The sequence below is a fragment of the Thunnus thynnus genome, chromosome 10 (assembly GCF_963924715.1).
Source record: "Thunnus thynnus chromosome 10, fThuThy2.1, whole genome shotgun sequence".
Classification (NCBI taxonomy): Eukaryota; Metazoa; Chordata; class Actinopteri; order Scombriformes; family Scombridae; genus Thunnus; species Thunnus thynnus.
Window position 1 is genome coordinate 20,491,000 of NC_089526.1, and position 17,781 is coordinate 20,508,780.

Genomic DNA, 17,781 nt, shown 5'->3' on the forward strand with positions numbered 1-17,781 from the left:
TGCATTGTTATCAAATGGAAATGGTAAACACCACTGAAGAGGATTTTCCCAACCTGACAGCCCACAACTTGCTATTATAGCTTATAGATGATTTATAAATTAAATGTTATCGATATCCACAAATCTTGAGATTAATCTATTGGTAGATTATACACAATTCTGTAATAAATCTACATGATCAGAAGGATTAGGAGGACCTGGTCTAACGTTACGTCATTGTCAACGTAAGGGCGTGTTGATAAAGTTTACTTCAAACACAAGATGGCTGCGCGCATGGAGGAGTCGTGAGACAGGAAAGCAGGTCATTTACAGCTAATTTAAAGGCTGAATATGACATTTACGACATGGACTAATGGTTTTATATCAGCGACCATAACGCGGACATAAAGAGCTGGAAATAAAGCAGTAAGTTGTTTTTAAAAACGTGTTTTATATTCTGCTTCATGCTTCACTCAGAGCAACAACACACAGACTGAACCAGAAAACAACAAATAATTAACTTTAACGAGCTGAGCGAGCACAAACAGACACAAACAGGTGTTTACTTTGACTTTATGTGTCGATATTTGCTCTGTTGTGTTGATAGACCAGAAAAATACGTTTCATACGTGTGAAATCAATGTCATGACAGCATGAAGGATGTTTCAACAAGCTAAAAATGAATCACATTTTAATTTAGTAACGTGTTATAATTGTAATAGAGGAACAGAAACACTTCAAGAGAACCAAATTGTGATGTTTAAAGGACAGATTCACAATTTTTAATGTCAACAGTCAGGGGGCCACATGAATAAGAAAACACTGAGGAAACTAAAGACATAAACAACAAAAATAAACAACATTAGGGACAATTGCAAGAGGTAAATAAAGAAATATATACATAATATACACATGCATACACATATACATATACTGTATATATACATACACGCATAAAAAGAGAAAAAAGACTCAGTTAAAGAAATAAAAACCAACAGCTCATGACCAAAGAAGTTTAGTCTATCAGTTGTTGTTCGGAAAGTTTTGTAAAAATGACTTTTAAGATGAGATTTAAAAGCAGCAACAGAGTCAGCCGCTCCAGAGTTCCTGTTCATACTGACTATTAAAAATATTCCCTTTAAATTTGCTTTCAATGTAAGTGACGGGGGACAAAATCCACACAGTTATTTTGTGTAAAAATGTATTTAAAAGTTTATCTGAAGCTTTTATGTGTTTCTCTGTTGAGCTGTGGTGGAAGTATAGTAATAAAAAGAGTGACTTTCAGACTGCTGAAGCTTCATAGTAGCGTCAAATAAAGTTACTATTGTTATTTTTATTATTATTATTAGATAAACTTTTCAATACATGCTGCACAGAAGGAGATTTGTGGATTTCGGGCCTCATCATTTACATTGTAAGTGCATTATGATCTATAGAATCTATAGAGTGTCAGACAATAGTGACACGTTGCCGTTCACACTTTCCCAGAGCACAAAGTGACATCTTCAAACTACTGAGCCAACATTCAAAAACCCAGATTTATTCAGTTTATGTAAAACAGACAAAAGCAGCAAATCTTCTCATTTGAGAAGCTGTAACTTGTCAATGTTTGGTTCACTTTTACTTGAAATATACATGAAAACAATTATTAAAAATGGTTTCTGATTAATTTCCTATCATTTGATGGTAATCCGTTGATGATTTTCTTGATTAGTCATTCGGGCTATAAATCAACAACAACAAATGTATTTTGTCCCGACCAACAACACACACACACCCAAAAGATTTCTTTTTCATTTTCATTTTTTCTTAAAAAAAAAAGACTAAATGATTAAATGATTATCAAGGCAGTTGGGGATTAATTTTCTGTCGACTTATCTTTTCATCTCCAGTGTTTATTGACAGTAAAGTTATTTCTAATGTGGATATCATGACCGAGCAGGCATTATTGATGATGATTATTGATTCCACTTTCGCTCAGCTAGAACAACAAGAGACACTTCAGCTCTGCCACAGTTTTACAGCCACTGGTGAAATAATAAGTTGATTAATAGACCAAACATTTTGATAATTAATTAATTAATCATTTAAGTCTATTTTTCAAGGTAAAATGCACATTCTCTCGAGTATCAAGCTTCTCAAATGTGAGGATTTTTTTTTTGTGCATTTTTTTTTAATCATGTGATAGTAAACTTAATATTTTTGGGGTTTAGACTGTTGGACGGACAAAACAAACAATTTAAAAACGCCACCTTGGGCTTCGTGAAATTATGATGGACATTTTTATTTATTTATGGATCAAATGATTAATTGATTATCTAGCGAATAATCTGCAGATCAAAATAATCACCAGTTGCAGCCCTAATTACAATAATAAGTCCCAATCACATGTTCAGTATATCATATACTGATGCAGATATGATACCAGAGTTTATGTCATGAAATCAAAACTTTTTTTGATATGTCACTTTGAGGTATAAAAAATATTTTTCTAAAAAATGCCTTTTTAAAAAAATTTAAAGATCTGATTAAGAAGAATAAGAAATACAAGTAAGACAGAGAATTTGACCAAACACTCAATTTTGGATACTCGTTAATAGAGATACATGTTGTTCAGCACCCAAAAAGTAACTGAAGTTCAGTGACTGATCTCCAGCGTTGCCTTCACATGCAGCGGTGCCAGCGTGCTGTTTGCAGAAGTTTTCAGTCACTCTTTAACAGGAGACGCCCGCATGGATGAGCCCAGTCACCATAGAAACATTTTCTCAGTCTCTCGCCTCAACCCACTCACTCGCACCGCCAGAGATGCACACAACCTTGAGTGCTCAACGCTCCCAGCCTAAGCCTGAGGGAGGAGTGTTGGTTGCTGCGGTGCTGAGGTTATACTACAGAGAATTCAGTGAAAAACGCTTTCCCATAAGCAGGTGGGTGGAGGAGAGGAGGGGAGAGACATCGCTTCTCACTTGTTTTACAGTATTTAGGCAGAAAAAAAGCTTGGTTATCCCCGAAAGCTTTGTCCATGCTGGTCAGTAAATCTTTCAGGTTCATCACATTCTTGTTGAATGATTTGGAGTCTGGTAGTTTAACTAAGTTTTGGTTTGAATTCTGCACGGCATCACTTTTATTTACCTCATTTACATTTTTATCTCAGTCAGGCCTCAGAGATGATCACTTTTTCCACTCCGCAGCTCAAAAGGTCTCGCAGTCTGAGATCTGGATGTGTCACTGCTGTGAAATACTCTCTTGACATGTCAGGTTAGCAGCAGTTTTCCTCCGCTGTAAAGGAGGCAGAGACTGTACAGAAACCTCTCAGGTTACCTTGGAAACTGTGTTTATGTACATCTGTGTAGGAGACAAATTTAGGTCAAATTGTTTTTTTCTTACATGCAGTTGACTGTCTGACCTACATTAAGCCACTGGAAAGTCTGGACTGTCTGCAGCCTTTTTGATGTAGCCAACAACAAAATGTTTGTTTCATAAGTTTTTAATTGTAGGACTGGTTAACTGGGTAATCTGGTTAAATGGTTAATTTGTTAACTGGGTTATCCATCTTTTGCATTTCTAAAAGAAATAATTTCAAAACTGAGAGTGAGTAAATATTCTGTACACAGGTGTTGTCCAGTCATGCTGAGGGAGAGACGTGTATAAAATTGCAGGGCAGTTTCACAGGAGATAAATCAGTGAATAATTGCAAAATCATTGGATTGAAGAAGTCGTTCTCACGTCTGAGCGGGCTGCCCAATGAGAGCCTGTCCAGAATGTAATCACATCACACTGAATAACCCTCTTATTTCACAAAATCCTGCACAGAACACAGACTGTGAAAAAAAATAAATTATACGTTAAGAGCTGCGGAGCCGAGATCGGTCGCTTTGTTGTGTCTGAGCTTACAATCCATGATGAAGCTTTGAACTGGGCCTGTTGTTGAGAGGGATACATTTTAATGGCATGTGGGCGATGTGTGTAGTTGTAGGCATTTATGTGGGTTAAAAGTGTGTGATTACATTTTTCAATGTACCATTATACCATTTAGTTTTGTTTAGGATATTAAACCTTTAGAGACAAATTTCAACAAGTGTTTTTGTCAGGAGAAATATTTTGTCTCCAAAGTTTGAAGACTCTAAAAAAGATCTTAAAACAAGAAACAAGCTTTGTTAAAACTTAACACTGAAATCGATGTGTGTCTGATTTCACGTAAAAATAAAGTAAATGCGGGGAAACGATTATTGATGATGATCTGATGATCTGATGAACATCCAATGGAATCATATCATGTTTTTTTTATAAAATTAATAATGAGACCAAGAAAATCATAACTAAATACTGCAATTTTTTTTTTTTTTTTTACCAAAATTAGTTGTTTAAAGTTTTTGTTTTACACACTTTAAGTGTTTTCTGATGTAATGAACATCACTGGAACACAGTTCATTGCATTCAACATTAATGTAGGGCTGCAACCAACAGTTATTTTCATTATTGATAAATCAGCCACATCTTTTTTGATTAGTTCTGTAAAATGTCGCAAAATAGAAAAACTCCCCATCATGAAAGGCCTTTTTCTCAGCAGACATGTTGACTTGTCATAAGCAGGTAAAAGCACAAGTGTTTAAGGCTACAACTAGTGATTATTTTCATTATCAATTAATTTTCTGATTACTTTTTTTGTGAATCGTTTTGGTCTATAAAACATCAGAACAGTGATAAATCAGATGTCTTATTTTGTCCAAACAACAGTCCAACAAGATATTAAACTTTCTGTGATGTAAGAGAGAGAAAAACAGGGACCTAAACAATTAATCGATTATCAAAACTTTCTATATAAAAATAATTTTCTTCTAATGAACTAATTGATTAATTGACTAATTGTTGCAGCTCTACAGGTGTTACTAATAACTGTCCCAGTAAATCATGACAGTGAACCAGTATGAATAAGACCAGGACCCTCAATCTGGAAACAGCTAAATGGAATTCAGCCGTTATTCATTTTATTATTTACACCTGAGCTTTTCCTACTGTGACGCGTCAAAATGTCATCTGTGAAAAAAGGCTTGTTTCCCAGAGATCAAGGTGACGTCTTCAGATTACTTTTTTTGTCTGATTAAGAGTCCAACACTCAAAGACGTTAAGTTTACAGTGATATGAAAAAACAAAAGTAGCAAATTCTCACATTTGAGACACGGGAACTAAAAAATATTTGGCATTTGCTTAGTAAATGGCTTAAATTACTCTTTTGTTATCAAAATTGTTACAGATTAATTAATTAAAAAGTCATTTCAGCTTCACTTTCAATAACTTACCCATCCCGTCCCTCTGCCTGCCAGTTTACAGCGTCTGCTCCTGTTTCAGGTGACAGAACCATGCAGGTCTCGGTGAGAAAGTTGGCTCTGTATCCTCTGGGTGTTGCCTGGTCCGGCCAAATCAGGGGTGCTCTCCTGAACCCAGTACCCCGCCTCCTGTCCCCTAGCAGCCGCACCCTGTTCAGTGAAACAGGAGTGTGGGAGAAGGACTACCGGACGGACACCCGGCGCAGAGTGGAAGAATGGTGGCACCCACGAATCATGGCACAGTGGCGCAAGGATGCGCTAAAGGAGGTAAGACGGCCGACGGTCTTCAGCTTGGTGATGGATATAAATCTGTGAAAGTGTCTACATGTGCAATAGCGACAGTTAGGATCATGTTCTCTCAGGATCCAGATTATGTGTTATGGACAATAAACATCATATCCTGGATTTAGAAACCTACATAAACCCTTATCCTGGTTTTGAGAAAAGTGTGTGAGCACCTGATCCACTTCTCTGATTATTCTCTGCCATGCTTGCAGCTGTGTGCTGAACTACTTATTCATTAGTCAATAAAGGAAAAAAACATGATGTAAATGATGATAATGAACACACTGAAATTGAAGGAAAGTCTAAGCTTAATTTAGCAGAGTTATATGGCGCTAGGGCTGCAAGTAATAATTATTTTTTACCGTTGATTGATCTGACAAGACGTTTAGTTAACAACAGAGAAAAGCAGCAAATCCTCATATTTGAGAAGCTGCAACCAGCAAATGTTTGTCATTTTCAATTTTCATTAAAGAGCTTCTAACAATGATTTGAATATGAAAATAGTGACTAATTAATTTTCTGCCAACTGAATCCTTTCAGCTTTACATGCAGCAGAGTTTAAGCAGCCAGGAGCCAAAAAAATGTTGAGGTGACTCAATCGGTACAGAAATAAATGGATGACATGTTTAGGAATCAAGACACACCTGCAGACAGATGATCAGAAACCTTTATTCTAAGATGTATACATATATACAGTATATGAATCACCAGGTTTCTCATGTTCTATATAAACTTCATGTCCCGAAAGAGATCAAAACCAGGATAACATTCAAAACTGGGACACTAATGTACATGAAATTGCGCGCTGTGAGTCTTGTAAGTTTTCTGAAAGTCTTTCATGTAATGGACAGAGCTGCTGGCTTTTAAATCTGCTATTTTTGACATCACTCATACTGTAAAAACAGCTGTCAGTGCTGTTGAGAAAAACCAAGGTTGTATAAGCCCATTTTTGAGTATTTTTTCACTCACTGTGCTTAAAAAAATCCACATTCACAAAATCTATCAATTTGGACAAATCTGTATGTATACATTTAAAACACCTTTTAGCCTTTTTTCAAAAAAATAATTGATCAATAGGTCATTAAGCATCCATCCAGATGATTCTCAACTATTACTGGCTCTGGCCCTTGTAGCTCATCTTGGACCCAGAGCTGATTATATATCCTAATGATCTGAGCGTGCGGCTGTCTGGGACAGGCTGACAGTGATTAAGTGCATTCATGACAGCCCTGGTCCTAATTAATTAATTTATTGAAAAATTCATGACTCGGATTTCCTGTAATCACGTATAGCTTGATGTAAGCGGTACTTACAGTGTTGCTGTGGTAACAGTGTTGTGACTGTAAACCATCCATAATCAGTGCTGCCGCCGCTCACATTCTGACACTATAATCAGACGCTGTTAGAGCCTCATACAGTAATACACAAGAAGTCATCGCTCCCGCTCTGTATATGATGAGTTATTATTGGTGTCCTGACCTCATCAGGTTAATGCAGTGTCCTTTATTCAAAACTCATTCAAAAGCCAGACTGATAACGGAGGAGAGGAGCTCCTTCACTGTTATTGTGGTCTCTCAGGATTAAAAGTTTTTTGATCTCCTCCTCATCCCATGAGATTTTTGTACACATAATTATTTTCCCAGGGCTCCAACAGGAAGAAGTTTTATGTCCTCTCCATGTTTCCATACCCATCTGGGCGACTACACATGGGCCACGTTCGAGTTTATACCATCAGTGACACCATCGGCCACTTCCAGAGAATGAGAGGACATCAGGTACGTGTCTTTTCTTCAACGTGTCATCACCGTTTCACTGCTTTTTATGAATGTGCAGTACTTTTTCCCAAAAGTAGAAATTGGAGAGAATATTGAAAGAACATTGAACGTATGACTGTGACATAAAATACAAGATCAATAGACAGCAAAGCGGATTTTCAGCACCAGAGATGATAAGTGGAGTTATCAAAATATAACTCACCTTCATTGAAACAAGAACTTAAACAATGTTTGTATGAAACAACTAATGAATATTTTATTGGTCAACAGCAATTCCACATTCATTGACAGATTTGTTGTCATGAGCGATAAGACAAGTTTAAAGGTTATTTCATGTATATGCTCGCATCGCTTCTCAAACCAGGTGGCATGTCCTTTCAGAACAGAAACAAAGCCACTTATTATGACTTGAAGCTTTAAAGTTTTCATTTACGCCCGAGTCTCTTTGTTGCTTGTTATCTGGCCCTCACCACACGTCTCCTTCTGTGGCTAAACTCTCAGTTATATAATATACTGAAGCACTATGAGGGATGTATTTTAATGTAGTGTGTTGTCATAATTCAGCTTTCCTGACTGAGTTCAAATGTTCTGAAAAAGTTTGATTTGGCTTAAGTATCATTCAGTACTCTAACAGTCTCTCATTTGGAGTCCCTCCATATTTGATATACAACATAATAATGTATATTAAATATATATTTAACTGCTGACATCTGTGTCCACACTACAAAGAGGCACCGTTCACCACAACACATTAATAAGAATATTATCATCTCTGTTTGCACTCCCTCACTGAACTGTGACACTGCTTATCGCTTTACTCATGTTCACCTCTCACAGTGTGCACATCATATAACACACTATGTGTAGCATTAATGTACTGTAAGTACCATTAGGAGCATAATGATACCTCCTCACACTGCTGTTTTTCAATTACGTAACCAAAGTTTACACAGTCCAAGGAGCATGTAATTAGATTTTTCTGTGCTTGTCCTTGAGTTTATAAATGTGAGGCCCAGTGCACATCTGAGCATCAAGGACATTATTTTAGTGGAGGGAATTCATTTCTAATCAAGAACTTTATTGTTTAATTCACATTTTTGCTATTTTTAATGGTTTTTTTTAATATACGTTACACTTTTTTGTTGCAATTACCTAATTATAAACATTATGTTGTTGGTTAAAAACCTTTTTGTGATTTTTGATGTTTTTACTTAAACTCCACAATCTCCACAAACACATTTTTTTAAGACCCCTTAAACATTTTGAACTGTTTCATAATGAAGATAAACCCTGATGCTTGAAGGCTGACAATTTGTGAGAATATAAGTAGTAGTGGAAGAAGTTTGAACCTCTCCATGAGGCCTCCTTTTGCGGCTACAATTGGGTGTAAATAAGGTAAAAGTAAAATCCATATTCTCGATCTCAAGCGCTCGAGTGTGTTATTGACTCGACTCTGTTTCAAATCAAAGCGTTGCGATCGATATTCAGCTCTCTGTTTGAGTCCACTAAACTGTGGGCGTGATGAAGCTGTGACCGGTGTCTGACACACATATCCTGCAGTCACCCACATCCTCTGACATTACGGCGACAACATATGTTCAGTTCTTTCCCTTTGGTTTGTCCTCACGCCGTCTGACGATAAGGTTGTTGTATGACAAGCCTCTCCTCTCTTTGCTTTTTGTTTTCCTGGTGGATTTTGTGGTGTGTATCTCCCTCACCTGCAGAGAGAATCCCTTCGGTCTGATTCCTCCCCAAACAGAAACACGGTTTCACATGACTGGCAACTACTTTCTGCCCGAGAGTGTACTTTCTCTCAGCATCTGTCAGAAAGCAAACCTTGTTCCACTGTATGCACACAGTCTGCTCTGTTCACTAGTTAATTAAGGAAGGGTACATTCTGTCGATGGTCACACCCTGTAGCAATTTTCTGGATTTCAAGGAGTTTTTCATGTGTGAGGAAATGGTCTTTTAAATAATAAAATGCAATTATTTTCTACTCAGACCAAATGTTCCTGTTGTTCTCCACCAACATCTCATCAAATCTCATCGTTACTGAGCTTCTAATGACTTGATTAGTGTGCGATTTCCACAATTTGTTTGCTGTAGAATAAGCAAGGAACTACTTTCTCCTAAACAAGTAGTCCAAATAATGAAAGTATGAAAGTCCCCCTCCACTCAATAATGTGTTTTGCCTATTATCACTTCAATTGGATGTTTGAGCTTCACTGTGCAGAGTTTTCACCTTCATTTGCTGAAAATAGAAATTTTCTCTGAGCTCACCTTAAATTTGTGACATCACAAGTACTTTGGGGCCAATGGTGGTCCAGTATACCACTTACACAAGTGTGATATGGAAACTTATACCATGGTCTGGATGAATGCTCGATTCTGATTGGCTGCAGGGTGTCCATTAATTCCTGATAATAGACACCAACTATGTTGTTACAGTGAAATTGTCTGTTCACCGTTTTAAATTAATGTGCTGGCTAAAATGAGTAACCATAGCAACAGGGACACAGTCAAAGCCTCCGTTTATAATTTATTGCAACACGTTAACAAGCTTACAAATTACCACAATGAGTGACTTCAACGTTTCTTTTAACCTATTTTGGAGAATATGACAAATTTGATGACTGGGGTGCAGCTGAAGAAAGAGAAACTGAAAAGAAAAGAGAGAAACGGCACAAAGAGTTAATAACAGGGGAATTAAATCAAATAGAAGATGAAAAAGATGAGACACAAAAAAACAACAATGAAATGGGCAGTTAATACCTTCAGTGCCTCATCCACTGAACACCACAGGATGGCAACTGTATCTTGAATGTTTTCGCTGTTCAACTCACTACATCAGGCTGCGGCTGACAGTAGACATGGCCTATCATTTATTTGTGAAAATCTTGATATTGATCTGGGGACAATGACATGGCTTGATAGCTAGCTTGTCTTGTTGTTTGTGTGTCAAATTATATTTACTGTTTGTCAACCATAAATCTTGCTAGCATAACGTTAGCTTTCTGGCTCATAGCTGAGCCAAAGGATTATTTTAGCTGAGTGGACATCTGCTATTCTCCTGTTGCCAAGTCGTATCTAAGGTTCGTCCTATATACCGGAGCAGTAAACAACATTTCCATTGCATAAGAACCTTAACGGATGGGAATGATTGTCCCAGGTATTAGTCAAATCCCACTGGTGTTACCAGGGGAGTTATGGTTTGTGGAAAAACTTTAGATTTTGATTGCAAAATGGTCTTAATTTTTTTTTCTTTGGAAAGTGACCATTGAGGTGTCCATTATCAGCAATTAATGGACGCCATGGCCTCCCCGTCATCCATAAATTGCTGATAACGGACACTTCGTCAGGCATTATCCCTTACTTGAAGCCTCCAGTGCACATACACTGAGAATGGACATAAGATGTCTTCATACACTGGAATGAAGACATGTTGTGTCTAGCAGTTAAACTAGCTGCTTCCTACTGTTTCTAGTCTTTATGCTAAGCTAGGCTGACAGGCTGCTGGCCGTAGCCTCATATTTACCACACAGACATGAGAATGATACTGTATCAGTCTTCTCATCTCATTCTCACGCGTATGTCCCAAAATGTCAAACTATTTATTTAAACCAAAAGTAACTGCATGGCGAGATACCACCACAGCTACAGTAGATCAGAAAATCTTTTTCATAATTTGGGTGAACTGACCCTTTAACGATTTAAATGAAAGCAAATTAATCACGCTTGTCTTCTTCTTGTCCTTCTTTATTCTGCAGTTGCTTGTGCACATGGGCTGTTGTGTAAAACTCTGAAACTTAAATGGCAATAGGTGTTTTGTAATGAATAAGCTGAATTCATCTAATTGCAGAGTGAGCACTGAAAGACATTTTAACATTGTCAGGATCAGGAAGTACAAGAGTTTGGTTTAACATCAATTAGTGTGATGAGAAAACCGACAAATCGTTGGCGTTGCATTTCAAAGCCGCCACAGATGGAGTGAAGCTTTTAGCTGAGACTGTGTGGGTGGACACTTGCGTGAAGCAGTGTGGCCCCACATTCACAAAATCAGTCTCCTAGCACTCCCGTCCTTCTTGCTGTGACACTGAAGAGCCTGGAGATGTGGATGGATGCATCTGTCACAGGTTGGCACTGACTTATTTGACATTACAGCAGACAGATCGTCATAAAAACAGCCTCCAGTGTCTCCCACGTCCATCTACCTCTGCCTCTTGTCACTAGCGCTGTGAAATGTGAGACTCCGTGATAACAGGTTAGGAATGAAACTGTAAAGAGTCGCGCTAGTCTTCGTGCTTTGTGTGGACAGAAGGATAAGTGGAGCTGAAGCTATTAGCAGTGAAAAGATAATTTGCCTCTGCCACTCTCTTTGAACTTTGAGAATTGAGCTCGCTAATGCAGCCTGTCCATCACAGCTGCTCCCTGTAACGACACCTCATGAATTCTGTCTCGGTTTAATGGAGTTTACACTGAATAAACAACATAGTAGCGTATCCGTCCTAATGAGGTGCATGTTTTTCTCTGCGTTGTTATTTACATAGGCTATCTCCAGCTTTTGCCTGACTCTCAGTGTGCCTGTATTCCTCCTGAGCAGTCACAGTGGTCCGCTGTGCTGAGCTCTCTTAGCCTAATACCATCCAGTACTCGGCTTTACAAATGAGGGCCATGCAGTTACCAAGGATACCAATTCATCTGAAACATCAGACCCGATGGAGTCCATACAACGATCCTCTCCAGTCCTCGACTCCTTGTCACTCTGCTACTCCTCTACTTTGCTCATGCCTTCAACTCCTGCGCTTTCATCTCGTCTCTCTCTCAGCCAGCAGAGAAACACAAGCCAAGGAGCTTGAGGGGAAAAGAGATGAGTGAAAAGAGACGTCATCGTGAGTCAACTATGATTCATGTCAAGGAGAGTGTAATGTTATGGGAGGGGGGGCAATAAAATGTGGATGTGAATAAAAGTTATAGAGGAGGAGAGCAGTCATAGAGAGAAAGTGGCAGCAGATCATGGTGGTGTTTTAAGAAATTCATTTGCATCAATTCCATATAGATGTTAATGGCTGTCTAGTATTTAAAGCCGTCACGTCCTCATCCTCTATTCTGAACTCAGCCTGGCTCTGACATTATGTAACAGCTGCATTAAATTTCAGACTACATCGGTGAACCACAATGTGTAATGGAGTTGAGATCAGCAGGGGGACAACACATTATCATATAGAGGTCATCATGTGTGGTACATTAAGGGAAACTCGATGCTATTTGGCTGAATAAATTACTTCCTAAAAAAGATGGAAGTGAAATATTTTTGTTTTTACTCTCACTGCTGGCTCAGATCCTTGTGTTTTATATCAGAATAGGTAACAAAAAGACTAAACTCAAAGGAAGTCAGTTATCTTTAAAGTCTGTTAAGTTTAAATTGGTATTTTCATTATGCTTAATCTGTAGATTAATTTCTGTTTAACTTTTTATAGTTAAAAATTTCCAGAGCCCAAGGTGACATCCTCGAATTGCTTGATTTGTCCAACCAACTGTCTAAAATCCTAAAATATTCAATTTAGGGCTGCAACTAACGATTATTTTCACTATCAATTAATCTGTTGATTATTTTCTTGATTAATTGGTTAGTTTGGTCTGTAAAATATCAGAAAATGGTAAAAAATTAAGGTGACATCCCCAAAAGTTTTCTTTTATCCCATCCAACAGTTCACAACCCAACAAGATATTCAGTCTACTGTCGTAAAAGACAGAAAATATTCACATTTAAAAAGCTGTAATCAGAGAATTGGGATGTTCTTTTCTTAGAAATGACTCAAAACGATTAATCAGTTATCAAAATAGTTGCAGATAAATTCCCATTAATAAAAATAAAAATTGATTAGTTGACTAATCGTTGTAGCTCTAATTCAGTTTAGAATTTTATAAAGGCAAAAGCAGCAAATCCTCACATTTAAGAAACTAAAAACGGAAAATGTTTGACATTTCAGCTCGATCAATTACTTTAAAAAATGGACTGATTATCAAAGTTGTTGCTGATAATGATTTCAGTGCTAATACAGAGCTACTAACTGCATCCACAGGTGTTAAATCCAATGGGTTGGGATGCTTTTGGACTCCCAGCAGAGAACGCAGCCATTGAGAGAGGTCTCGACCCAGAGGACTGGACTAAAAGGTACGTACATCAGATCTGTCTTTAATGAGACTTCTTCATTTATACAATTCTCACTTGTTGCTGTTCTGCGTTCTCTCCTCAGTAACATACAGTCCATGCGGGAGCAGCTGGACAACCTTGGCCTTTGCTTCAACTGGGACCGGGTGAGTAGAAACAAGAAATCAGCATCAACCAGGGAGTTTGGCAAGTTTAGGTCTGGTTTGCTCACTTGTGCATGAGTGTGACACCTCGCACTGTTGACCTGACTCTGGCTTTTCTTGACAGGAAGTCACCACTTGTCTTCCCGACTACTACAGGTGGACACAGTATCTGTTTATTAAGCTCTTTGAAGCAGGACTGGCCTATCAGAAAGAGGTAGGATTGGCCTTTTGCGCTAAAGTGCTTATCCTGGTTTTCTTTCGGCAGGAATAATATGATTGGTTTGGGTTTGAGGTCCCTGACAGTGACAGAAGCAGCTCAACCGTCACCCCTGGAAGAAAATGAATAAAATGAAAAACAGAGAGTTCGGTAGAAGCCTTTTGATAATGTGTAATGAAATGGGGATGACCTTGAAATAAAGCTTGCGGTCTGTCTATTAAATTTAAGCTACTTGCTAAGCTCTACTTTTTCATTTTAACAGTGTGTGTATGCATCTACTCATTTGTGTGTGTGTGTGTGTGTGTGTGTGTGTGTGTGTGTGTGTGTGTATATGTGTGTGTTATCCAGGCTGTGGTGAACTGGGACCCTGTTGACCAGACAGTGCTGGCTGATGAGCAAGTGGATGAAAACGGTCGCTCCTGGAGGTCTGGCGCTCTGGTGGAGCAGAAGCTGCTCACACAATGGTTCATCAAGACCACAAACTATGCCAAGGTATGGCTCTGTAGTGTGTGTGTGTGTGTCTCTGTGTGTGCTGTATGTGTGACAAGTGGCGTCTGAATGGCTGGCCAGCAGCTTCATGAGCAGCAGGGCCGTCTGATAACAATCATGGCTGACAGTTCAGTCACAGCAACTGCAGCCCTGCCTCTCCAGTTCTGCAATCAGACCCCTGGAGACCGTCATTTGTAGCCTGGCTTCCCCTGACCAACGACAGAGACCAGCCGACTCGGGGTAATACCATCAGGCTGGCTGATGAGAAGCCTCCACCTTTTTAGCGCAGAGGGGAACAGGCCCGGTGCAGGGTGAAATTGCCCCCTCTGGACTCATATGAGTCACCCACAGGAAAGAGGCTTCATGCATTAAACATGTAGCACACGCACGTGCGTCGTTGGACATGTAGGAACGCGCTGCGTAGTTGTCCTCTAGAAGAAAAGGGTTTTATGTGGGATTGGAGAGAAATTTTCTCACACTCTTATAAATCCATCATGTAAACTTGAGTTAATCATTTTATAAGTTGTGAATATGTGGTTAAAATGTGGCAAACTGGTGCCATGAGAGGAGCAAGTAGAGCAAGTGTGACAAAATTAAGTTTCTAATTTGTCTGAGTGGATTTTAATGCTGTACTTAAATAGAATAGAAACGAATTACTGCCTGGGAGGTGTGAAGTCACTCTGAAAATGTCTGGTGTGCTTTGGAAAATGGTTAGAAATCATGTAAAGTAGTGATTTATACTTAATGAGCTCAAACTAGCAAAACACTGGTTTTGTCCTTTGAGGGTAACGTTAATTCTTTTTGCCAGTTTTATCATTTTGATTTAAAAAAAAATCACTTTGTCCACATTCAAGCCTCACCCAGCGCCGAAGTCGCCCGTGCTTGTCCATGTCAGAGGTGTGAGTGGAGGTGGAAGCAGCCGACTGTGACAATGTGTTCTTGCATTTCTAATTTTCTCTGACAAAACGGAGAAGTGAGAGGGAAGAGAAGAGGGAGGTGTTAAGGAAAAGAAGTGAGAAAGACAGACGGAGAGAAAGGAGGACCGCGTCAAAACGGAGCCTGCCAAATGAAAAAAAAAAAAAACCCCAAAAAAACGCTGCAATTGGACTGTGATTTCCTGCTTTCTCTGCTCGCCTGCACACGTGTTTGAGTCTGCAACATTTATTCAGTGGTCATCAGTTTGTCCTGCGTCGTGCTCAAAGAGTTTCCTCATAAATTGTAACCACAGTTTTTCTTCCAGGACACAGATGAATACATATTATTACTAATATGTGTGTGCAGAAAATGACAAAATGATCACGTGGCAACAGCAGAGTTTCCAATTTCATGCATAATCACACTTGTTGCACTCAGACACACATGCCGTCTCCCTGTTACACCACTCTGACAGCTAAATGATTCACCAGCTGAGTGCTCGGTGTATTGTATCGATTATAATACTGCTTGAACATCAACATAACTTCCAGAAACTATACGTGATGTAAACTTGGATGTTGCTAATCCCTATCAGAAAATGCTCTTGATGTTTCTTTGTCACACACACACACACACACACACACACACACACACACATACACACACACTCCTTGGTTATTGCTATACCAGGCTTTCTCTCTCAAGCTTTTCTTAGTTGCCATGGAGACTCTTGACCTTGCTGTACATCTTTCAGTTACTCCTCGTTCTATGCCAAACTATATTTTCTTGCCCAGGAAAGTAAAAACATTTACTGCCTCTCAATTTAAAGCCATCATTACTTTTCCGTCATCTCTGTGCTGCTGCTTTTTCTTCTTTCTTCCTTTGTTTTGCCGCGTCGCCCTCTGAGAGTCTCTCAGTCACGCTGACACACTTTTCTCTGGGATTTATGTCTCTCTTCTCCCACTCTGGAGCAAATCCATAACTGACGCGCTCCGCTGTCATGCTAGTGATGACTATAGCCAGTGTTTATGTTTGTATTGATATCGCTTTCGATGAGGAACTTGGCATGCTGAGTGGCGACGTGAGGGGCATTGTGGGTAATAGATTGTGATAGACTGAAAGGGAAATAGAGAGTTGTAACATCTCTGGCTTCAGCCCAGCTGTGGCTTTTTGGCGTCGGCCTCGTTGATATGCATAGCTTCCTTTAATCACGCAGAATAACTGTTGTGTTCTTTGTGTGTGTTGTGTGTGTGAGAGAAAGAGTGTGAGAGCGCTTTTACTTCATAAGCGATTGCTTTGTGATATCAAGGAAAGTAGGGCGAGCGGAGGTCAGGATTTTTGAAAATCCCTCTTTGTCTGCATAATGTGACCTGGTCGACTCGGCTGCTTTGTTGAAATAAATTGGCGGGGCTTTGAATAAGGCCACACTGAGTTTGAGTCAATTACATTATCCTAGACAGACATGTACTCGAGGAACCACTACAAACATCTCTTTTCCACAGTGTAGTGGAAAATTAGCTCTTTCCCAACTTGTACAAAGCAGTAAACTCACATGTCTTCCCTTTGTTCCCACCTCCCTCCTCCAGCCTCTCCTGGATGCCCTGGCCGACCTTCCAGAGTGGTACGGGGTCAAAGCCATGCAGGCAAACTGGATCGGAGAATGCAGCGGCTGCTACTTCGATTTCAAACTCAAGGTGAATCTCAGCTCCCTTTTGTATTCAATCATAATTCTTTCTTTCGATTCTCTGTTGCTCCCCCACTTCCCAGCCTCCTGTTTTTCATCTCTCTCTCTCGAGCCCTGATTGCTTGCTTTTACTTTAGATTCTGTGATGCTTCTGTTTATTTATGTATTCCCATTAAAAGTCATGTACCAAAACATGAAAAAATCTTTACTCTCGCTGTTTGTATCCAGCGAATTCATCCCACATCTGCAGGCGGCAATTTACCCAAACAGATGATGTCAGATTAGTTTCTATTGAGTTTTCTAAGAGCCGTGTTTACAGTTCTTCACATGTCCGTCATTTGGAATGGAGCAGTTGCAAAAAGCTCACTTGCGTTCCTTTTATTAAACTTCTCTTCTTGAAACAGAATCAGAAAAATTGTTTGCTGAAGTCGTCCCGTTGATTTAAAGTCATCATGTTTCTTGAGTGAAAGAGGTTCAGAGGATGTGAGAGTGCATCTTTGTTTGTGTCTTGTTCTGTATGTGAAGGGGTTTCTCTGGCAGAATGCGTAATTCAAGTTAAAACCAGGGGTCGTTAAGTTAATTGGATGGAGCCTTGTCCTTCATCTTATTATCATAGATTGTTACAGGAACTATTCACTGAATTATCTCTCCAGGGGGCTGAAGCTTGATATTAGCATGTCTTTTACAACATGACATACTCATTACTTCAGAACCCTCCAGGATGAGTGTCATCTATAAATAATTAAAGGATTGAGGCCTTATTATGTATCAAAGAGCTCTGTACACTACATGTTACAC

General features: G+C 39.1%; 1 protein-coding gene across 1 annotated transcript in view; it reads left to right on the forward strand.

Moving 5' to 3' along the window:
- Nucleotides 1–249: 249 nt before the first annotated feature.
- Nucleotides 250–17,781, forward strand: part of lars2 (leucyl-tRNA synthetase 2, mitochondrial) — a 30,982-nt gene continuing 13,450 nt past the window's right edge. The window contains exons 1-8 of the mRNA XM_067602020.1: nt 250–405; nt 5,326–5,570; nt 7,232–7,363; nt 13,447–13,538; nt 13,621–13,681; nt 13,803–13,892; nt 14,244–14,387; nt 16,886–16,993. Of these exons, the coding sequence (XP_067458121.1) occupies nt 5,337–5,570; nt 7,232–7,363; nt 13,447–13,538; nt 13,621–13,681; nt 13,803–13,892; nt 14,244–14,387; nt 16,886–16,993 (861 nt within the window). The 5' untranslated portion in view covers nt 250–405; nt 5,326–5,336. The remainder of the gene's footprint in view (nt 406–5,325; nt 5,571–7,231; nt 7,364–13,446; nt 13,539–13,620; nt 13,682–13,802; nt 13,893–14,243; nt 14,388–16,885; nt 16,994–17,781) is intronic.